The 22,185-nt window shown below is 50.5% G+C and overlaps 11 protein-coding genes across 11 annotated transcripts; 7 read left to right on the top strand and 4 right to left on the bottom strand.

Moving 5' to 3' along the window:
- Positions 1-250: 250 nt before the first annotated feature.
- Positions 251-2,365, top strand: CC77DRAFT_1038796 (hypothetical protein; the record flags this gene model as incomplete). Its single annotated transcript, XM_018527130.1, has 2 exons — positions 251-1,914; positions 2,164-2,365. The coding sequence occupies 2 exons, from the start codon at positions 251-253 to the stop codon at positions 2,363-2,365; spliced, it is 1,866 nt and encodes a 621-aa protein (XP_018388688.1).
- Positions 2,366-3,370: 1,005 nt separating this feature from the next.
- Positions 3,371-4,226, top strand: CC77DRAFT_984100 (S-adenosyl-L-methionine-dependent methyltransferase; the record flags this gene model as incomplete). The annotated part of the gene is made up of 2 exons (XM_018536162.1): positions 3,371-3,567; positions 3,616-4,226. The coding sequence occupies exons 1-2, from the start codon at positions 3,420-3,422 to the stop codon at positions 4,224-4,226; spliced, it is 759 nt and encodes a 252-aa protein (XP_018388687.1). The 5' UTR covers positions 3,371-3,419.
- A 36-nt stretch (positions 4,227-4,262) lies between these two features.
- CC77DRAFT_705891 (hypothetical protein) lies at positions 4,263-5,381 on the bottom strand. The gene is made up of 2 exons (XM_018532835.1): positions 5,116-5,381; positions 4,263-5,068 (listed from the first exon to the last, which is right to left on the bottom strand). The coding sequence occupies exons 1-2, from the start codon at positions 5,186-5,188 to the stop codon at positions 4,299-4,301; spliced, it is 843 nt and encodes a 280-aa protein (XP_018388686.1). The 5' UTR covers positions 5,189-5,381; the 3' UTR covers positions 4,263-4,298.
- A 309-nt stretch (positions 5,382-5,690) lies between these two features.
- On the bottom strand, positions 5,691-5,986 carry CC77DRAFT_929981 (Sm-like ribonucleo protein; the record flags this gene model as incomplete). The annotated part of the gene is made up of 2 exons (XM_018534138.1): positions 5,691-5,869; positions 5,923-5,986. Coding segments are annotated over 2 exons (243 nt in total), but the record flags the coding sequence as incomplete, so codon positions are not given.
- An 806-nt stretch (positions 5,987-6,792) lies between these two features.
- On the top strand, positions 6,793-7,497 carry CC77DRAFT_930210 (HAD-superfamily phosphatase; the record flags this gene model as incomplete). The annotated part of the gene is made up of 2 exons (XM_018534150.1): positions 6,793-7,020; positions 7,072-7,497. The coding sequence occupies 2 exons, from the start codon at positions 6,793-6,795 to the stop codon at positions 7,495-7,497; spliced, it is 654 nt and encodes a 217-aa protein (XP_018388684.1).
- A 1,064-nt stretch (positions 7,498-8,561) lies between these two features.
- On the top strand, positions 8,562-8,912 carry CC77DRAFT_1006647 (hypothetical protein; the record flags this gene model as incomplete). The annotated part of the gene is made up of 1 exon (XM_018523429.1): positions 8,562-8,912. The coding sequence occupies one exon, from the start codon at positions 8,562-8,564 to the stop codon at positions 8,910-8,912; it is 351 nt and encodes a 116-aa protein (XP_018388683.1).
- Positions 8,913-11,672: 2,760 nt separating this feature from the next.
- On the top strand, positions 11,673-12,952 carry CC77DRAFT_984088 (hypothetical protein). Its single transcript, XM_018536161.1, has 2 exons — positions 11,673-11,976; positions 12,031-12,952. Exons 1-2 carry the CDS (start codon positions 11,919-11,921, stop codon positions 12,804-12,806), a joined length of 834 nt encoding a protein of 277 aa, XP_018388682.1. The 5' UTR covers positions 11,673-11,918; the 3' UTR covers positions 12,807-12,952.
- A 192-nt stretch (positions 12,953-13,144) lies between these two features.
- On the top strand, positions 13,145-13,975 carry CC77DRAFT_894773 (hypothetical protein; the record flags this gene model as incomplete). The annotated part of the gene is made up of 3 exons (XM_018533524.1): positions 13,145-13,220; positions 13,267-13,809; positions 13,857-13,975. Coding segments are annotated over 3 exons (738 nt in total), but the record flags the coding sequence as incomplete, so codon positions are not given.
- A 1,988-nt stretch (positions 13,976-15,963) lies between these two features.
- CC77DRAFT_705864 (glycoside hydrolase) lies at positions 15,964-17,264 on the top strand. Its single transcript, XM_018532834.1, has 2 exons — positions 15,964-16,933; positions 16,984-17,264. The coding sequence occupies exons 1-2, from the start codon at positions 16,351-16,353 to the stop codon at positions 17,145-17,147; spliced, it is 747 nt and encodes a 248-aa protein (XP_018388680.1). The 5' UTR covers positions 15,964-16,350; the 3' UTR covers positions 17,148-17,264.
- Positions 17,265-17,545: 281 nt separating this feature from the next.
- CC77DRAFT_1018088 (L30e-like protein) lies at positions 17,546-18,683 on the bottom strand. Its single transcript, XM_018524547.1, has 2 exons — positions 18,322-18,683; positions 17,546-18,250 (listed from the first exon to the last, which is right to left on the bottom strand). Exons 1-2 carry the CDS (start codon positions 18,623-18,625, stop codon positions 17,883-17,885), a joined length of 672 nt encoding a protein of 223 aa, XP_018388679.1. The 5' UTR covers positions 18,626-18,683; the 3' UTR covers positions 17,546-17,882.
- A 774-nt stretch (positions 18,684-19,457) lies between these two features.
- CC77DRAFT_1006641 (hypothetical protein) lies at positions 19,458-21,983 on the bottom strand (the record flags this gene model as incomplete). Its single annotated transcript, XM_018523428.1, has 4 exons — positions 19,458-19,605; positions 19,655-20,652; positions 20,700-21,834; positions 21,892-21,983. The coding sequence occupies 4 exons, from the start codon at positions 21,981-21,983 to the stop codon at positions 19,458-19,460; spliced, it is 2,373 nt and encodes a 790-aa protein (XP_018388678.1).
- Between the last annotated feature and the right edge of the window lie 202 nt (positions 21,984-22,185).

The following is a 22,185-nucleotide window of genomic DNA, read 5'->3' as shown; positions in this document are numbered from 1 at the left end:
TCCACGACAAACAATACGTGATAGCGCATGTGTTACGCTAGGGTCGGTGATCATTCGTGCTGAATACAAAGACTCCGAATGAAGATGCTGTGAACGACTATGCCACGCCACATACCAGCTGCGGTGCTCCCGCCTTACTCAACTATAAGAGAAGGACGGATTCAACCTGGCGCAGAGGTCCACTAACTCATGACGCTTTTGACGCTCTGTCAAGACCATCAGCCATACACGTAACCCATTCTGGTCAATCATGACTCTCGATTCTGCTGATCAACTTGCGTTGTTACCATACGGTGATCGCCTCTTCGGTGGAGCAGGGCTTGCTCGATCCAGATCTTACCCCTCTGATTCAGAGCCAGATCTTTACGTCCCCTTCGAGTCTTATGACTACCGGCGTCCGCTATCGAGCGTTGCTGTGCGACTTCAGGATCCCTTCCTGAGGTGCGAGAGAGATCTTGGATGGAACATCGACTGGGCAGTTGCTTTCGTCGTTGACCGACTGGAACAGAGCTGGGCTGATACAGCTGATCAATTCAAGAGCATCAGGATACGGGCTGCAAGTCTCGAGAGAGACGGACTAATCCAGGAGATCCCATATCGTATCTTCAACAAGCTGGACGAAGTATTCTTTGCCGGCCATTTGAAGAACGCTGTCTTTCTCGATATCGGAAGCCTGGGCTCTGATGTCTCGGGAGCTACCTACGCCCACAGACTGGGACCGAATCCTGATGTCAAGCGCATCTCAATCGTCCTAAACGTTGACGCGCTCGAGTACGCCGACGCGAAAGACACTATTGCGATTCTGATTCACCACATGATACACGCATACTTCCTCGTTGCTTGTGGTGGACAGAAAGAAGATGAGGTGGACTACGGACGGTTGAATCACGACGTGCATTTCGGAAAGATTATGCTCACTGTCAAGAAGCTCTCAGCTGTACACGGTAGAGAGTTGTCGCCACTGAACTATGGGCACAGCTTGTTCAACGTCCGCTACGTCGAGGATGAGTATCACAGTCCACGAAGAAAAGAAGCAATTGAGCGTGAAGATCGAGAGCAGTGGAATTGCAGTCACTGCCATAGCGATATGCAGGGGCCGTCCGAAAGCGAAGTGCATAAGTGGTACGGGAAGGTTTGCAAGCCTTTGTTCAACCAACCTAAGTGTGCGCGAGAGCTAGGAGTTCAGACATATAACGATCGGTGCCACGAGCTCGAGACCAGACGCCGCGCACGTCTCAGACCGACTGCTAAGTCGGTCGAGTTCGTGTTCAAAGACAGGCCTGTCCTCGTCGATGCAGACAAGTTGGAAGGCTTTCTAAGTGTTGCACGAGCTTTTGACAGAGTAGGTAGCCGCTTTCTCACGATACACAAGGAGGTATCGGAGGACACTTTCGTCCGCTTATTGGAGTTTCTTCATACCGGCTCCTACCGTCCTGACCCACGCCCATTCACCGCTGCTGCTGCCGGGTTAGGTATCGCGCGTCGAGGGTCACCGATCATCAAACCTCAATCAGCCACTACTGACGCTTGTGTCCTTGTCGATGTGCAATTTGCCAAGCTTGGCACATTGATGGGCTTCGACGACTGCAAGAGCTATGCGTTGGATAGGATGAACGCCTATGGCATACTCAACGAAGATCCTGTCGCCATCCTTAAAGAGATCTACCAGGGGTATGAGCCTGATTCGGACCTCAAGGATTGGGCACGCAAGTTCCTCGTCAGAGCACCAAGTACTTCAAATCCAGAGTGCTGCACTACAGCGATTAGTGTCACCACCGTAGAGCCACCGAATCTTATCAAGCTCGAGAGTGAACAGAGCTCGCACCGCGCACGCTTTCTCGGCGCCGTTGACGCAAGTGGAGCATTAGAGAACGATGTCAACAAAGCTCGTGCTGAGCTCAAAGCTGCTGGTTGGTACAACTGGTCATCACTTCTGCCTCATGACGCGCCTAGGCTCCTCACCAACCGTTCTACGAGCTACCTGAATCATCCACTGGCACTTGGTTATCGCTCGTCTACTTCAGTCCCCTGGTCCAGCGTCCACGACCTCACAGACCAACTTTCCTCGCTGGATATCGAGCGCCTGCGTAACTTGGAGCGTGAGAAAGCTCGCGACCGTGAACGAGAAGAGAAGTTGAGAGATTATGAGCGAGCCAAGTACAGTGACATCGAGCGTGATCAACTTAGGAAGTTGCGTCGAGAGAAGGAGCGCGAGCTGGAGAGGGAGAAAGAGAAGCTGGGGAGGTTGGAAATGGAAAAAGAGAAGGTTAAAGAGACGCATGCGCAGTTGCAGGCTAGCGCTGCGATTGAAGCGCTTTTTGGGCGACGTGGGCATGGGTTTGTAGAGGACTATAGGTATGAGTAGACTGATGATAGACGCTTGTCGGAGGAAGGCTAGGGTGTTGATGTTAATGTGATGTACTACAATGCCGATTGAGTTTTAGCATATCCTTCTGAGACCGCGAACATTGCATCTACGACATGTCCACATATTTGGTCTATCCATTTTGTTCTCATCAAGCACTCGTTTTTGCTCGACTGAAGTTTGCTGTCAAGTTCCGACTAACTGCGCCTTCTCCAAAGCCAGCGATGAGACCTGGACCAGATTATTCGTACAACTGATATCTATTGCCTTTAGTCCTATGATATACATAACCCTGCTGCCTATGCTCATGTATACTATCGATCGTTGAATAGACCCCTCGCTCACTACTGCCTCCCCCATCGCTATGAGCTCGTATCGAATTGGATCATCTGGATCGCCAGAGATTGCAGTGAGAAGTCAAATACTCTTTCTGGTGTAATCTAGCTGCCTGTAGCTCAAGGGCGCCATACTACTCCATGATCTCTTGTGCGAGAGTGCCGTGGAATAGTACTTAACCTGCAGTTTCGTTGCTGATCATCGCTTCGCGATGGAAACTCAAGTCCGATAGGGCTGTCGACTTCAGAGGACGTACATATCGGAGAGACAGGATATCTGTGAGATGAGAGTGGACACACTGGTAGGTTGGGCTAACAACTCGCTGGTTGGTTTTCCTGAAGAAGGTGTCGTCACACAACACATCCTGGGCGGTGGCTGAGCTTTCAGGCCTGTCAGATGCATGCTCGTGCTTGACTCCACGGGTTATCGGCAATTGGGAGCGTATAGAGAGAATGCGGGTAGAATAAGACAGCATACGCATGTAAATGGCTTGCGACTGTATCGCACGCCAGGAAAGAAGCCGTTACTGGCATTAAACACGGAAGTGCCCCGCAACCCCGCACAGCATCCACGTATGTATATACCGAGACTGATCGCGAATAACGCACATTGGTCTTGTCTTAGAACAATCGATGTATAAGTCTTTCGTGTATAATTGTTAGCATCAATCGATCCACTTCAAAAGCACTCAAACCTCACTATACACTTTTCAAACACCATGGCCACCAGTCAAGAGATCAACAATGCGCGTTTCAGTAAGGAGGCTCTGGAATGGGATTCAAACCAGAAGCATGTGGAATCGACTTCGAAAGCACTTGAAGCCATCAAGCGCTACGTACCTGCGTTCAAAGATGGTCGTAACAAAGGTATAAACAGCCCATCTACCACTAGTCGAGGACTAACAAGCACCACAGAACTCGACGTGCTAGAAATCGGTTGCGGCACTGGCCTGCTATCCTTTATGCTAGCTCCGCACGTACGCAGCCTTATCGGCGTCGACACAGCAGACGGCATGATAAGTGCCTTCAACACTAAGCTGGCGGATCTTCCAACAGATCACCCGAACCTGTGTTCAATAAACCACTTCCTAACGAACCCAGACTCGCATGAATTGCAAAGCGCAGCAGCACTCCTTGCCACGCATCGAGGGGAAGCCACATCACCGCCCTACTCGTACCGATTTGATCTCGTGGTTTCTCATTTGACCCTGCATCACATTCCTTCGATGGCGGAGATTCTAGAGACGATGAAGAAATGTTTGAAGCCAGGGGGTGTTGTTGCGTTGACAGATTATGAAGACTTTGGGCCGGAAGCTGTGCCATTTCACCCGGTGAGTAAGAGGCCAGGAGTCGAGAGACACGGAATCAAGAAGAGCGAGATGGAGGATTTGTTATTAGGGACAGGGTTCAATGAGATTAGGGTCGACGAAGCCTTCGTTCTGCGAAAAGAAGTTGATGCTGAGGACGGGAAGCCTGTAAGAGAGATGGATTTCCCGTTTTTGCTGTGTTTCGGCGTAAAGAGCTGAAATACTCGGTCGTATGTAGACGTTCACGAATAGTGTTCTGTGGCGTCTGCGAATGATTCGGAGTAGCGGCAATCAATAATCTTTTAGCAGATCGTTCACTGCTTTCGCAGCGAAACGTTTTCGCTCGGCCTCTTCCATGCCCTCGCCCATCTCCTTGATAGCAACCATTTTCTGCATCATCACCTCCAGCTCTTCAACCTCTTTGTCCCCTGATTCCTGACCTTCATCGTCGTCAAACCCAGCCAGCGCACCTTTCATGCCAAACAGCTCCATGTTCATCTCCGCCTCTTCTGCTGCAAAACTGCCTTCGAAGCCGTCTTCGTCGCCGCCCATGTCCAGATCTGCCATGCTCTCCCATTCCCCAGCCTCGAGCGCTTCCCGAACTCGGTGTACCCCTGTCGCCTCCCCAAACTCGTTTTTCCCCTTCTTCTCAGAGTCGACGTATTCAAAACCATAGTCCATGGCGAGCTCTTCCCATTCTTCATGACTCTTCTCAAGGTAGGGCGTGATGGATTGCGGCATCGCAACAGCCAGACACACCATGTCGCCGCCGTAGCCACATGCACGCTCGATGACATCGGATACGGCCTGCATGGTCTCTTTGATCATATCTAGATCCTTTGTTTCGACTGGCTTCTTGAAGCAGTATATCCATGCACCGAGCGCGGTGACGACTTCGCGAGCTTCGGGCTTGGTGAATTCGGTGCGCCATTCCGCGACGTTGGCGAGCTCATCGATCCAAATAGGAAGGGTTGCAGTGTAGTATTTGGTTTCTAGACGCCATTCGTGCGTAAGGCCGGCAGTGGTTTCGGACGTTGGTTCGGGGGCGGAACCGGTGAGCTCTAGGCAGAGTCAGTGAATGCGCGCCATGTGGGAAAACAAGAGTTACCTTTCAGCAGTGGAAGTACACCTGCCTCGGGCGCGCCGATGGCAAGAATACGCCGTGGGTTCTTGATGTCCATGTTGTGTCGGTGGAAAAAGTGTCTAGTTGCGGAGTTCTCGGGGGTCTCGCCATTCAACGTGGGGTAGATGCCTGCGAATATCAAGAACGTTCGCGACTACGCCTGGCTGTATTGTGGTCCTTCGTATGCCGCCGAGCAAGTTTAGATAACACAAGGTATCTTCGACAATGTAAAAAATTGTGCATTCATCCCATTCAAAGGTATCATCAATTTTGGAGCTATCCCAGTTCTCAGCGTATGTCCAGCAAAATGCGATCTGGTTGCATACCTGTCCTTGCCTCCATTGTCTATTTCCCGCAGCCGAGGGCGCGCGTCCTCGCTGGTGTCGCGCTTCTCGTAACTTGCTCTCTGCTTATGTCGTCTTTCCGCTGCCATTTCTCAACTCGTTCAACGACCACCGCCGCCACGAGTGCTAGCCCTTGCCCTGTTGACTGTTGCCCGACCACGCGCAAGACCGACACCGCGACCCCTTGTGCCTCTCGATCGGAACATGGGGGCGTTCCTATATTCTGTTAGCGCCTTTCTTGTTCGACGGGTATAACACATCATACCTCAACATGTCGGGAACAATGAAGTACCGCACGTGGCTTCCCCTGATGTACACTTGTTCGAGATGTGAGACGCGACCGTCGCGAGCGGTGACAGTGATGTCCTTCAGCTGTACGTTCATGTTGTCCTCGGCTACTGTCTGTTAGCACGAATGCAAGGGGCTGGGAGACGAGTACAGTGCGTACCTTCGATTAGCTTGCCACGGTAGACTTCACCCGATGTGATCTCAAGCGTGACAATGTGACCCTGCGTTCTATTAGCGCAGGTTTAGAGACCAGTATCCAGCGGTGAACGTACTGCTGCCTCGTTGAGGAGCTTGATAGGGATACCGATAGTGCTCGTCATTTTTTCTGTGTAGACTCTGAACCAATATGTCGAGTATGTCTAGCTCGGTCTCGCGGTGGGACGTTCGTGTAGGTTGCGAGAAATAGGGCTTCGTGCCGTAGGCGCAAATCGCACTCGTTGCGCGGATCTGCTCCAAAGAGTTATTTGCCTGTGTTCGTTACGTAGTGGTTGTCGACAACAACAGAAAAGAGCGCAAAGTTGGGCGTCGTGGTTGCGAAGCGCGTGCGCGATGCTAATATCACTGTCTACAGAAAGTTGAGGTTGAGCTCGGACCAAATCTTAGTCATCATGCCCTGTCTCCCATACTATACTCAATGTTCCCTTACCTTTGATCACCAGAATCACGACCAACATCTAGGCGTCACTGAACCCTTCTCACAATAGCATTTGTTAACTTCTATACGAAAGTGTGCATGGATGTTGCTCATGCCACACGTTGCGTTCATCTCAATGTACATCACTGCGATATTATGTTATGTCAGCGAAACCCATGAGCATTTCCGATGTGAGAAGATTGTGGTTTATAAATCCACTTGAAGCACATGCAGGTAACAGCCAAAGTCTACGGATGCTCGGTCTCTGTTGTTGGCGTGTCGCAAAGTTCGGAATAAGATCGGAATCATCGGAAAGAACATCTTTCGAAAAGCGTCGCGCCACAAACGCGTCACCACTCAATCCCGCCCCTGCAACCACGTCGACTAACATTCCCAATGAATATCTCGGGTACCCTAAACGTCTTCCGACTACTGAGAGATCCAACTCTGTGCCTGCCTCAACATACTGTCTCAACATTTAATCATCTCCCAATTCCTTTGTCCAAAGCTTTCAGAAAAGATGGGGTTGCTGGGCAGAAAGAGGTAGACATTCAAGCTGTAGTACTTGACAAAGACAACTGCTTTGCTGTGCCACATACCGATGAGATTCACAAACCATATGAAGTACTGATACACGTATCACCTCGCTCAGAACTTCGTTGACCACCTTCATAGGACCATTTCCAGCGCCTTCGACGCGCTTATCCGGGTACGAAACTTCTAATAGTCTCCAACACGGCTGGAACGTCTTCAGATAAGGACTATGCTCAAGCTGCTGTCTTGGAGGCCAATACCGGGGTCAAAGTTTTGCGACACTCCACCAAGAAGCCTGGCTGTGAGGAAGAGGTCATGGCTTACTTCAGGGCACATCCAGACTCTGGCGTAACTAGGCCGGACCAAATCGCTATTGTAGGTGATCGCTTGTCCACGGACATCATGATGGCAAACATGATGGGTGGATATGGATTGTGGATCAGAGATGGAGTGCAGGGACGGGGATTTGTAAGTGCTTCCGCTCGGAGAGAACATCGTGGAGAGTGGCTTCACAGAATCGCATGTGAAACATTTGAGGCTAACGAAATCACAGTTTGCGAGAGTTGAAGACAGGCTACAGAACTTCCTCTTCCGAAGAGGTTATGCTGCGCCTGATCCTAGCCGAAATCAATTTGAGTAGTACATCAAATGGATTGGTCGACCTTAAGCTGAAGACATTGGTATCTGCTTCTTTGGCAGACAATCCACTCTGGACGGCAAGTCACTGTCTCGTCTGCTACAAGTTGTACTGAAACCATGTTTGTTCTGTATCTCTACGAGATAGTCATTTTAACCTAATGACATGTCCAAAACTTCGATCTACTTCTAATCCATGACACGCATACATTTTCAGAGCTTTGCTGTAATGTGGAAGCCCAAGGTACGATTGGCGGGCTCTGCCCCTCTAAGTGACGCGCTTTATAACAACAACCACTAAACGATGTTGTAAGGAGCATCCTTTAATAGGCTTCGTCAACCGTTAACTATTGGATGCATAGCCGATCGTAAAGATGCAAGACTACGGTTAATGTCAACATCCCTGTACGCTCGGCTTCGAGATAATTCTATAATCGCAGACCTTCCATCCCTAGATCTCTCTGTCAACGCCAAAACTCAACGTAGGCAACTAGACAATCCAAATTCGAGACCATCTATCATAATGTCTACCTCGCTCCAACAGGCTTGCCACATGGGGTCGTGGCTGCTTGCCACTAATTCGCCTCCATCAAGCTGCGCCGCATAGTAGCATAAACGACATTACACATACTGCCTCCCCCTCCCTTCCAAAGTTTAGTCTGCAGGTAATATGATCTGATAGATGGCTGTGACGTGGCTAGCAATCAATATACCTGGGCGACCTACATGAAAGGATATGTTCAAAGAGGATCAAATTACTATGAAAACAGCTCTTCTTCACCTTCAATAGCTCTACTCCATACTCACTCACCGTCCGAGCACATAACGACTCTTTCATCAATCCGAAGTACCTGACACAAGCTACTTGCTCCTATCAGTCCTCATCAAGTATGTAACAGTACTGAAATGTTTCCTTTAGTCCAAACTGAGATATACAAATACATCTACTCACCTCTCCGATCGCTGACTTCCACTCGTTGTATACAGTCAACACCATGGTCATCTACTCCACGATTCTCGGCGCAATCATCGGCTCCGGCGTCCTCGCAGTACCAGTACTTGGCGCACCAGCAGCCCTCGCGCCAGCATCTGTCCCAGCGGCAGCTGGCGCAAGACTCGGCGGTATAGACATGAACCGGGCCTGCCGCGACCAGTATGGCATGGGTTACCCCGCTGGCACGATTGGAAGTTCATGCAACGACTGGCAGTGCATATTATATAACACGAATTTTGGTGATTTATACTATCCTGTCGATACTCCTGCAGCATGTAAGAGGCAGTATGGCAACAATGTGTATGCTTATTGCCAAGGCGGATGGGACAAGTGGTCTTGCTATAGGACATAGACGGACATGAGATCAACATCCAATTTGAGAAGCAAAGCCCTCCTATCGTGCTTGATTGATATATCGCTTTCGAGTTGATACTTTCACGTATTACTGCTCCATGAAACATATTTAGTAAGGACTTTGGGAGTTTGCAAGGCCTGCCGGATATCTCAGGACGTGCGTCCTAACACCACGTTGGGCATCGATGTTTAGCGAGCGTTCTTGCTCTTCTCTACTTCGTTTTTTTTTCTGCATGTCCATTGAGTTTATCGAATTCAAAGGACGCAACCGTAAGTAAAAGTCTTCCACGATACGCAGTCCGATAGTTGAGAACTACGTGCCACAATGGGATGCTAGTGGGTCAACATCTAGGCCATTCATTTGAACTTGTTCAAGCAGATACATGAAACCGACTATCGCGAAGTCAAGCGCGAGGATGTCCGCTGCTGGACTAATAGATGCTGCCTAGGTGATATAAAGGATAAGTGATTTCTTGACGAGACGATAGATTAGGGTATCGAAAATCATGTTCGTACGTGAAGTGAATTTTGTATGCAGAAGTGCGTAATCAAATATAAATGGATTAGGACAGGCCATATTGGATATCTGGATCTAATCATCACAACGGTCAGCACATATCTCTGACCACGTCTCTCCCTCTGCCTCCACGATCTCGCGATCCTCTCCCAACCAGGAGGTGTATACTGCTATCGCATGAAGCACATATGCCTCAGGATTTGGGGCGTCCTTAGGTCGTATGTTGTCTTCGAACCAGGCTATCCTAAACGTGTGCAATTTAGTTCTTTTCTTCAAAATGAATAGAGCATACCCAGGTACTCACTCTACTTCTTGCAAACCCTCACGAAGATCTAGCGCCTTGTTTGTAGCCGGGTCTGTTTCGTCACAATGCCATTGCTTCGTAACACGCCAGATGGCTTCAACCTTGATGTTACAGGATTATCCCGCATGCCAGTCTTCTAGAGTGTATGCAAGCATTGTGAGGTATCTTATGCGGTGGTATCTAGAGATAGCGTATTCGGCGAGTAATTCGCGCAATGCCTCAACACAATCATCGAATTCCTCTTGTTCATGGAGCTTGATGTGGGGGTGTGTGAGAGACCGTTTCGGAGGCTTGCGAAGTGTTGGGTAGCGTAGCGATCCACGGATACCGGAATCTCTAGCTGCACGTGACAAACAAATGCGCAATGGATTCTTCAGTGTGTATGTCATTCCGTGACAATCGACATTGTATTTATGGTGGGCCAGTCAGACGGTTAGCATACGTCACAAGGCGATCCTCACCCAATAGACAAATCTAACGCGTTTGCTCACTTGTGCGGCATGAAACATCTAGATGTATCGCATGCATCCAACAGCATTTGCACATCACTACGATAGCAATCATGCTTTTACTGTTATATAATGAGGCATGTTTCCTTGATTTATCAAGTTTAATCGTTATACGTGAGGTCTCTTCGTCCACTGAATTCTCCTTCACCTCAGTCCTGTCTCATTTCCGACCATTGGGCGTTCTCAATTTGGGCGTCGACATTGCCGCCTGCTAACCCTTTGCTACCTTTACTACTGCTAGTTTTGTATAATGACGCAATGTATATATATGTGCCTGATTGCAGTCCAGTGTTTGGAAGGAACACCGCGCCAAGCAAACTTACCTAGGTAGTCACTGCAAACATCCGCGGATTACACCAACTCTGCTAATAGAACTCTCCGCTCCGAACATCGACTCTGTCTCTCTGCGTATACCAGCAGCAAGTTGACTGTTTCAGAGCGCGATCACCAACAATATGCCACCGAAGGCGGTTTAGACTCCGGCTCCGTCGACGGACACTGGCGACAAAAATCCAGGCCGGCCTGCTAACAAAGCAAAGCAAAAACCCACCTCCAAGGATGAGAAAGGACTACGAGCCAAGAGGTTGAAGAGTGCCGTCCAGCCCATTCAACCTTTGTCATCTGATCTGACCAATCGCGCTTTGGGACCATCATCGCATCTTGATCTGAGCAATCTTGGTATCATAATCGACCAGACAACGGAAAACACCTCCCTTTTCGTGGACGTGTTCAAGAACAAAGGTTTGAAGCTTGAGGATACTGCGCGCAAATCCCCATACGTTCTACCTACGATTTGTAAGTGCATCAGGACATCGAAAGGCCACACCAGGGACTCGCAAATGGAATAACAAATGCTGACAACATTACAGTTCACGTACAAGGCAGTAACGCCTTGTCTAGAATCAAGAAATTCCCAGGTTCTTCGTCTTCCTATCACCACAACTCAGCTTGGTCAATCAAACAAGTTGCCTACCTGGGATTATCACTTGTGTTACTCAAGTAGCTTGGTATATCTTGTTGAGAGAGATGATGTCGATATCTAGGCCTACAGTAGGCAGATTGTACGACTCAAGCCATCACGCGCATGGATTGACTAGTCGACTGCGGGCGTGGTAAGAATGCACATGCGATTCTTACTGTTATCTGGCTCGATTGTGGCGCAGTAGAATCGTTGACCGGCAATTCACATACCTTGAAGATACTTGGTCAGTACCTATATGGTTGCCTGGTTGTGCCCCGCTCGTTCGTGGCGCTATACCCTGCAAACGCAGAACGCATTACCGGTTTTGCGACGACACGCTGAACACAGCCACGAGCGTTTCCACAATTCATAACAAACACGCGGTACGCAAATGAATCATAGCTAGGTGGCTTGGACCAATGGGGACGCGATAAGGTCATCAGGCGGTGCAGCGGGGCTGGGCTGAGCTTCACAGCTTACTTGTCATCTTTCGGGAGCTCCTTGTTCCAACGAACAGCGCAAGGCATACATTAAACCCATCTGACCGGCCCTTTCTCTACACTCCAACTCTATCTCAAGAATCAGCCTTGTCCGTTTTCTTGAATAATCGATCTACTACTACAACCTCCACACACAAACAGTAAGATGGGTGTACGTTGCGGCCAGCTCCTTGGCTGCCCCTCCATGCCCCGCTGCGTCATAATTGGGCTGACATGTCTGAAATAGCTCGCATCGAAAATGCAAGCGATGAACGCTGCTTCTGGTGGCTACGTAAGTTTCCAAGTGGAATGTCGATGCTGGTGATGATTCACTAATGCAACGTAGCCTGGCCAGCCACAGTATCAAGCATATCCAGGTGCCCAAGGTGCCGGTGCTCCCGGGGTAAGCCCAAAAAGCTCCTTCTTTCTCTTGTCACTTGCTCTGCGTCGTCATCGCCCATTCCCTACCCGCCACCTAAGACTAGGCATTCGCAAACCTTTTACCTAGTCTCCACTCTGTTTTTGGCTCCCAACTGCAATAAACCCCGCGCCCGCCTGGAACAAATCCACTCTGGACTTGACGCGCCACACTTTGCTCCTGGACCTAGCCACACATGCCTCTATCAAGCAAAATGGCCTCTAGCTACAGCGCCTATCAGCCCAACGCCGGGCAGGCGCCAAATCCTTATGCGCAGCAGCAACAGCCTGCACCTCCTATGCCCCCGCGTCCTGGTTCGTACGCGCCGCCACAGTCACCATTTGCGCAACCAACAGCTCCAAATTCCTATGGCACATCTTCACCGTATCCTCAAGGACAGTCGGGGTATAGCAGGCCTCCTCCGCCACCACCAGGACAACAGCCTCAATCTCCATATCCCCAGGCGCAGTCTCCGTATCCTCAATCACCATTTCCCCAGTCGCCACAGTCAAATCAGGCGCCTCCAGCGCAGTGGAATCAACCCCAGGTTCCACCGCCCTATGGACAACCACCTCCTCAACAGTACCAGCAGCAAAACCAATGGGGCCAACCACAACAACCCACTTACGGACAGCCGCCGCAGCAGTATAGCCAACCTTACGGCCAACAGCCCCCTTATCAGCCAAATGTTCGTACTAATCTAGACTTTCTCGATTTTTTGTCTCCACCCTTGAATTTTCAATACGTACGAGCAGAGACGCAGAGCTAGTGATATTTGTTCAAAGTTATATACATACTAACATAATGTCAGGGTGGTCCTCCAGGACAGCCTCCGCAGGGCCAGTATGGCGCACCTCCACCACAGGGAGGCTATGGCGGCCCCCCTCCTCCTCAACAGGTTCAAGCTGGGCCAGCTGAAGTTGCAGGCTACAAACAGTTGCTGCAAGCTTGTATCCAAGAAAAGGGTCTTCAGAACTTCCCAATCTGCCAGAACCTCGACCGGATCGCCCAAGATGCACCCTCAAAGATCAACCAAGTCATCCAGCGCTGGCGTATCCAAAAGGAGATCGCCAATGACATTGTCAAGCTGGCACTATACGACATCGTTCTATACATCGGTAGGTCGCAAAGAACTAAGCTGCTGATCAAGCTGACACCTTCCAGACGACAGTGGTTCCATGCAGTTTGAAGAGGAAGGCAGCCGTATCAAAGACTTGCGCCTTATTCTGGAACGAGTCTCCTTTGCTGCTACGCTCTTTGACAACGACGGAATCTCAGTCCGGTGCATGAACACCGACCTCTCTAATGCTCGTAACCAACAGGGTCGACCTCTCCAAGATGGCGTCGCCACTGAGGCTCAGATCGAAGAGATCATGCGTGGTGTGAACTTCAAGGGCCTCACGCCCATGGGCAGCTCTATGGAGACAAAGGTCATCAATGAGATAGTACTCCAAAAGGCACGATCCGGACAGATGCAGAAGCCAGTACTCGTCATCGCTATAACTGATGGACAACCGGCAGGTGAACAGCCGAACAAAATCTTTGATGTCATCAAAGGAACATACAGACAACTCCAGTCAACGCCCTATGGCCGTGGCGCTGTCGCCTTTGAGTTCGCCCAGGTTGGAAATGATACGACTGCCAGGGCATTCCTCGGTAAACTCGATGAGGACCCTGAGGTTGGCCCTATGGTTGACTGCACATCCAGTAAGTTTCCCTATTTACGGATCGAATTCGTGCTAACACGAATTTAGACTTTGAAAACGAACAGGAAGAGATGATGCGTGCCAACCCACCTGTCGATCTCACACCGGATCTTTGGATCATCAAGCTTCTTCTTGGTGCTATTGACCGAAGCTACGATTCCAAGGACGAGAAGACCAACCCAGCGCCCGGAGGCTACGGTGCACCACCTGGTCAATATGGCGCGCCTCCGCAAGGCTACGGTCAGCAGCCACCGCAAGGCTATGGCCAACAGCCGCCCCAAGGCTATGGCCAACAGCCACCACAGGGTTACGGTGCTCCACCTGGTCAGCAACCCCCTCAAGGCTATGGTGCTCCTCCACAAGGCTACGGCCAACAGCCACCCCCACCAGGTCAGTACGGTCAGCAACGACCGCCTCAAGGTGGTCCCGGCGGATATCCAGGTCAACAACAGTACGGCCAACCGCCGCCAGGTGGCAGGTACTAGGAGTGGATCCATGTATCAAAATCCGACGGTCTGGATTCTGAGTCAGATGAGGGCACGGTATGGGATTTGAATAATCCTCAAGATCTGGGAATCATTGCTAGTATTGAACGGCCTCATGCCATCATGCCATTACGATTTCCCTTCATCGGCGAGAGTTGAGCAAGCTTCATAACTTTTCGGTAAGGAAGGTCTCAATGAAAGTCTAATGATTTCTCTTCATTCTTTTACGTGGATACAAGTATCACGTCTCATCGCGCGTGATCTGTCACATGTCAGCAATTTTTTGACGTTGATCGCTAGTGGTGTGATGCGGCCTCTGCCAGTTAATCATGACTCTTACAGCGCTAGTATGTAACTGACAGAGGAGGAGTGTCAGATATCAAAGTCGCATCCGCATAGCACTCGCGATACTTCACCTTCCATTCAGTATCGCGACCATTCACGGAGTGCAGGTCGTATAAAATGCCGTGGCGCGGAGTTCCTACAGATTAACACCAACGCACATTTATCAGGTTTGAACAAACTCACACAGACCCAAAGACCATATCTCTTCTATACATCATACACCAAAGACACTGATATGCCTCTGCCAACTAGTATTGCAAAGCTCCATGGCGCCACCTTGATAGCTCCAACTTATCATATCGTCGTCAAAGTCACAGATCCTTCCTCTTATAGCTTTTACTTCACACACATCCGTGCCATCGACAATGCTACGGAAGTACCTCTTGCTCGCGTACACCGTTCCATTAGCACCGCAATAAACGACTGGAAATACGAAAACCTGCAATGGAACTCCACCGACCCCAATCGCGGTCTCTGTGTGCGGTTCAGAATAAATGCGAAGAAGAGAGAGAAAGGGGATGGGAAGGAAAAGAGAAGGCGCGTGATATACAGAATCTAGCGCAGCAAAACGGTGAGAGGATGCCGGACAAGCGGGAGGCGCTAGCTATGGCTTGTATGATGAAAGTAGCAAGGAGGGCCGTTGGTAAGTCGATATTCTACCAGTCCCGGTGACTTGCCCGTATTCTGATGAGTGTTTAGGCCGCGTGCTCCATGAAAAGGACTTTGGGGCAATGGGTCAGAAGGAGTTCGTGATCATTAGTACTGAGAGCGAAGGGACAGTTCAAGCGAGCCTGTCCGTGGACAGCAAAGAGGAACAGAGGGTTGTTGCGAGAGTCAGTGGCAACGATCATTTCGAGGCTGTCTATGCGCTCGATAATGCAGTAGGTGTTGAGCATAAGAAGCAGCGGAGAGAGGAGCAGCATCGGCATATATCATGATGCTGCTAACAGGCTCAAGACCAGAATCAGATGGCGTACTCTTCCTGTTAACGAAAAAAAAAAGCTTGGTCTTGTCCTGGATGTGGTGCCCACATCCGCCCACCCTCCACTGTGACAGTATGTAGGTACATAGATAGAGAACAAACCCCGCTAACGACATCGGAAGAATTCTATCAACGACTCCACACCCGCACAAAATGCCCGTGTGACAAGTGCGACTTGGTATTTATACCGTTTGGACTCCATTCGCTGCCCTCTCAGCGTTTAAATTGGTCGCTAACGGCACTTCACCTGAACTTTCCGGGGAAAATAGATTGGTTAGGCGCACGAAAACCAGGCTCGCCTCCGTCGCGAAGCACGCCGCTGCACGCCACAACCACACTCTGGGGTAGGTACAATATCGCGATAATATCAGCTTGTGCGCCTGTGATCGGATTCTGAGCGATGGAAGATCTTGGAAGTCATATGGTGGATGTCGTGTGTGGATGGAAAGCAACACAAGCTATGTCTCGCCTTGGTGACCATGCCCATTGCTGCTACAAGGCCGTAGGCAAGGGGCTCGTGGTCATTTAAAGACACTATACGATGCTTGACTTACCAGATGTAGTCGGTCATTGCGCTCCGTTCCTTATCGAGGAGAACATGAGAAGTCAGTAACACCATCTCAAACTGTGGAAGACATATAAGAGAAGATTCGAACACAGCATATCTCCATCAAAGCAACGACACTCGCTATCTGAAGCTTCACAGATCTTCTCTCTTACAGTCTCTATCATGTACACCTCCGCGCTCTTTCTCGGCGCTCTTGCCGTCTTCCTCGACACCGCATCCGCCCATGGCTTCGTCAAGGGTGTCAACGTGAAGGGAACCTTTACCAACGGCTCTGACCCAGTTTGGTACTACTATGCCAAGGATGCTCGTCCTCAAACTGCAGGCTGGGATGCCCTGAACCAAGACATCGGTTTCGTCGAGCCGAACTCCGTCGGCACTGCAGACGTGAATTGCCACAAGAGCGCCACAGCTGGACGTCTCTATGCCAATGTCAATGCCGGTGACACTATCGAATTTGAATGGAGCACTTGGCCCGACAGCCACAAGGGCCCGATCATCAACTACATTGCACCTTGCAACGGTGATTGCACCACTTTGACACCAGGTGCTCTTCGCTGGTCAAAGATTTCTCAGTCGGCTATCATCAGCCCCGGAACCTGGGTCACAGATAAGCTCATTACGGACAAGTTCAAGGTCTCTACTGTTCTTCCAGCCAAACTTGCACCTGGCAACTATGTCATCCGCCACGAGATCATTGCACTCCACGGCGGTCAGAACGTTAATGGCGCGCAACTGTACCCTCAGTGTAAGTTTTTCCACTGCTCAGCACTTAGAAGATGCTCATGATCGATCTAGGCTTGAACCTCAAGGTTGGAGGTAGCGGTTCCGTTAAGCCGTCTGCTGGTGTTCCAGGTACTAGCTTGTACACAAAAGACATGCCTGGCATTGTGTTCAACATCTACACCAACCCCACCACTTACACCTTCCCTGGTCCGGCTCTGTGGACTGCCGCTAACTAAGTCATGGTGTCCAAACACTGTGTTGGAAACAAACAGGATTGGAGAGCTCTGAGACGCGGATTGGTGATGTTCATGGTAGACGATGTGTGCTGACTTCTCTTCGTGTTTATACTTGGTCCTCTTGGTAGTTACGTAGACCTAACAATCGTTTCTATAGTCTAACCTTTACCCATGCTGGCTGTCCTGTACACGGGAAAGTTCTTGTTTTTTTAGTTGTACCTAACGCTGAAAAAATGTCCCAGAGGCATATATATCATTTATCAATATGTGAGTGTCTCAACAAAGTTACACAAACGCCCTGGGTGCGGTTTGAAGTTGGGGACAACTTAGAAAATATCAAGAGCTTTCACGTACAAGAACTGTGCTCCCTTCAATCGAATTCTTATTGCTACAAAGATGAGCGATTGTTAGGGCGATGAGATGATGTTTGGGATGTGGTCCTGACAGATAATTGTGCAAGACCAGCAGCCTCTACAGGCATCTGTCTTTACGGTGCCTACAGAGTCGAGATCAGTCAAGAAGTGGCCTGAACGGATGAACAGAGTCTTGAAGTTTTGTAGAGGTATATTGCAAGCCTAGCATAGTCCCTAGAACTAAAGCAATAACAGTAGGAGGACTAGTTAGCCAACCATTGGGGTGAAAAACGCCAGACTCCTCATTCCCGTTTTGAACAATACACTCGATACATGATCGAACAGCTTCTCGCCCAAACTCGCCGCATGCGCATTGCTCTCTTTACTTCCTGACCGTCTTGGCGGCCTTGCCAACAACCTTGACGAGCTCACCGTACGCCTCGGTGAACTCCTCGTCGCCCTCGCCTGCCTTCTTACCCATCCTCTCCTTGCCAATCATGACCACGCTGGTGGGCCTCTTTGTTGCGCTAGCCTCACCAAGCTGCGCGCGGCTCTTGATGTAGATGTACGGTACGTTGTGGTCTTCGCAAAGAACGGGGATATGCGCAATGACGTCCATGGGCGAGATATCGGCAGCGATAACGACAATGGCGCTGGGGTCGCTGGAAGTACCTGCGCTTGAGGCGGCGGATTTGCGCAGCGCCTTTACGACTTCCTTTACACCACGACGGAGGGTCTTGGATTTGGCGGCTGTAGTGGAAGAAATGTTAGTTTTTCCTGGTTGCGCCAGATGGCAGGAAGACAAAACAGGAAGAACATACACTTCTTGACAGTCTTGAGGATCTTCTTGACCTCCTTGTCATTGTCTGCAAGAGGGAATGCAAAGGGAACGAGTGCGCCGCGCGGCTCATCGCTGCCGTCAACGACGTTGACCATGGAGACTTCTGGCTCTTTCTCAAGCTCGGCCTCGAGCGCGTCTACCATCTCGACATCGCCCTTGACCTTCTTCTCCTTCTTGTCCTTCTTGCTCTTGGACACGCCATCGGTCTCCGCGCGCTTTTCCTTCTTTTCCTTCTTGTCCTTCTTCTCCTTCTTCAGCCTCTTCTCCTCGATATCTTTCGACATTGTGTAGTTAAGCGACTGTAGTTTATCGGTAGGAGTTAGAAATGTGGATGTGTGGTGGTGGCTGGTAATGCGTCGTGCTGTGGTCGGGCTGGTCGCGGAGCTCTATTCGCGAAATTTTGGAAAAGTTCAGACTGAAGCTCAACGCGCTAGTGCTGCAGTGTGGCACGGACCATCCATCAATTTTAGTGCCTTCGCAACCATGGCACAGCACAGCGGAGCACATGCAGACATCACAGACAGATTGCATTCCAAGTCGTCTAAGTGAGATGTATTCATGTAGTACTGATTGAGATCAAATTGCATTTTCACTTCATGTCTACTACCGGAATATCCGCCATCTCCGTCGCCGCGAAGTCAACCCATGAAATACTGTGGTATATATAGAGAAAGAACCTGATGCCACCAGAAACAAAAGGCATTACCGAAGTGGAGGCAGACAACAAACAGGTATTAGCAGAAACGCGTCAAAGGCAACGCTAGTAGCAGGACCGAAGTAAAGTAGTAACGCGCCTAGGGCCAGCCTTCGATAGTCCAGAAATGCCGATGGGTATGAGCGAGGGAAAGATATTAGAAGAATACCAAACGAGGAGAGCATGAGCTCGAGTGTGTAGGATCTGGACCAGACCGCCCTGTGCGCCGAATTACCCCAATCTTGAAAAGTGAAATGAGATAGGAATAGACTGATGCTGAATGCGCCAAACTCCTTGCCATGCTCCCAGGTGCGAGGAGACGACGACGACAGGCTGAAGAAAAGCCCACATTCTGTGAAAAGAAAAGAGAGATCGAAACAAGATCGCGAAAGACCAAGGGCAGCGCAAGCGATAGCTCGCGCTTAATAGGCCATTTGCATCTCAAGGACCTGGACGCCGCCAGCAGCCATCGATGGCGTAGCAGACCCGGATCGAGACGACATGGCATCTTCGTAGCCAACAAGGGCTTGTGAATGTAGTTTGAAGGCCTCGCCCATGAGTTTAGTGATACTGTGTTTTGTTAGTGACAAGTCCGAAACATAGATACTAGTTTACATACCCCCAAACAACGACCTCATCGATCATGCTTCCCCAGAGTCGCGCCACTGTGGAGCTCAGCTTTGCACCGTAGACATCTACCGAGTCGTCATCGAATAGGTTGCGCAATTTGTTGTACATTGCTAGCTCCTCTTCGGTAGCTGGCTCTTCGTCGTGCTCAAGGCGGTAAAGCCACAGCGTTAGGATGACCATCAGATCCATACCAGTAAGTGGATGCTCGATGCTCCAGTTGGTAGCAGAAGTCCGTGCGACCCAACGGATGCCTTGCACAGCAGCAACCTCGATACAGTCGAAGCATTCTTGAATGACCTTGATCATTTCCGGAGAGCGCTGAACCTTGTCGCGGGCATTCGTCATAGCAGCAGCTACTTCGTACGAGTCGTGGTAGCGGAGGGCTTCCTGAATGGACTTGAGGTCGACCACTAGTCGGGCTCTGGTGTTCCTGTACAATGCCATGGCGTTAAAGATGAGTGGGTGACCCTTGTGTGGAGCGCTCAGTTGAACAACGACCGTCTCCGGCTCGCATAATTCGAGCGATTTCTCCCAAGTCTCCAGGGCCAGACGCAGCTTGTACTCGGTGACTACGTCCTGAAGAGCTTCAGGGCTGCGCTTGTGGTACCATACTTCGAGGAATAGTGCATTGATCATGACGCGTGTGGCGAAGGCACTGTAGCGCGCAGTCTCGCCTTGGAATAGATTGTCATGTGCTTGACGGAACGTGATAATCTTGGAAGCACTCAGGCTTTCGCGCCATGCTTCATCGTCAGATACCTCCATGGTCCAGAGCGACTCCGAAGAGGGCAGCTCTAGGGTGTCGAACTCGTTGAAACCCATTGCTGGCGTGTGGTTGTAGGTGAGAGTTAGCAGACCAAAGAAAATGTAGACTGCATAGTAAGTTCTGCGGCATTGCTCATCGACGACCCATTCTTCATGGTTTGGTTGAGCACCATCACGGGCGTCGGAGCGAAGCTTGAGTTCATATCGGTTTCCTGCAACCATCTGCGGTTTGTTAGTGGCTGTGATGAGCAGGGCAGGTAAAAACGTACGTTGGCGAGCAGACTCTTGATTGAACAAGCCCACTCGAGTCCTTTTGGATCACCACTCCAGCTGCTGAAGATCATGTTAAGCAGGGTACTCTGCATAGTCCACAAAGGACATTTGCGGGAGCTGAAGTTCTCCTTGTTCTGAAGGAATTGGTTGACTAGGACCTTTGATCCAATGTGCAGCATGTAGGCCTGATCCTGATCAAAGATGTACAAGGCACCTATCGATAGCACGGCAAGTAGCAGCGGGGCAGACACCTCAGTCGGGTTGAAGGTGGCGGGATGCAAGAACGGCAGATGGTGATGGAACAGATCAAAGTACGTCTTCAACAGGCGGTTCAGCGTGTTCAGACTAGGCAGGTGGAACGTCTCCAAGAGCGCGTTTTCACTGTCATACTGCTTGATGTTCTCATATATCCTTGCGCACTGCTCCTCCGAGTCTAGCTGAGGGGCGCGGGTCATCATCAGAGCCTGGTTGGGGCCGGGCGACTTGCGGTAGTCAACGGGCGACACAGGTCCCATCATGGAGGGATAGGGCGAGAGAGCACCGGGGGTGCCCAGCCCGTTGCCGCCGTTCATTGCTGAAAAAGTAGGGGCGAGACTATCACTACCAGACATGGTGCGCTCCATTAGTGGTGGCAACTGATGAGGGTGCGAGCCGAGTGCGCTGGCGCTGTTGAAGGCTGAGTGCGTGTTCGGCGAGGACTTGGGCTCTGACTGGGGAACCATTGAGTCTCGCCACGGCATCTGAGGCAGCATGTTCTGGCCTGGAGCGGTGTATGGGATGACAGGCTCCATCATGGATGGACCTGTGGGCGATATGACGGGCTCGTTGTGCTCGGGAATCATCTCGGGTTCCTGACTCGCCATTGCTTTGTGATGGAAGTCGGTCATCAGCATGGCAGCGGCGTTGAGGTCTTCGTCCTCGTGCATCGCATCGTTGTCAGCCTCGATGCGCTCGAGCGTCGTCGCACTCTCGACGGGCGCGGCTTTTGAAGGCCCTTGGTCGGCCGCCTTGGTGTTTGTTCGTCGCTTCTGTTCGCTGGGGAGGGGCGCCCCGCCATCCTTTGCGTGGACGGTGCGGTCGTGGCGCAGGAGGAGATCACGACGGACAAACGTGGATCTGCATTTTAAGCACCTGATGCGAAGTCAGTACATTTCTCGCCATTTAGCTCGTACAAGGGCGTCTGCTTACTTGAAGGGTCTCTCTTTGGTATCTGTGGTGAGGGGCAAGTTAGCGATCTTCTTTCTCTTGTCTTCCCCGCAGCGCGCATCCACGTCGCGCATGTCCCGCATCAACAAACAGCCACCCCGCCCAAAACAAGCGCATCTCGATCGCGAATACAGAGAATGAAATAGGGTAATACGAACGCGATCTTTCGTGTCTCGAACGATGCTCTGACCTCGAGAAGGCTCTGTTGCAGAACTGGCATTTGTACTTTTCCGAAGTCAGTGCATGTCTCACACGCATTTCGGACAGGCACAGCTT

The sequence above is a fragment of the Alternaria alternata genome, assembly GCF_001642055.1.
Source record: "Alternaria alternata strain SRC1lrK2f unplaced genomic scaffold CC77scaffold_5, whole genome shotgun sequence".
NCBI classification, from domain to species: Eukaryota; Fungi; Ascomycota; class Dothideomycetes; order Pleosporales; family Pleosporaceae; genus Alternaria; species Alternaria alternata.
This window is presented reverse-complemented; position numbering and strand designations above follow the sequence as displayed.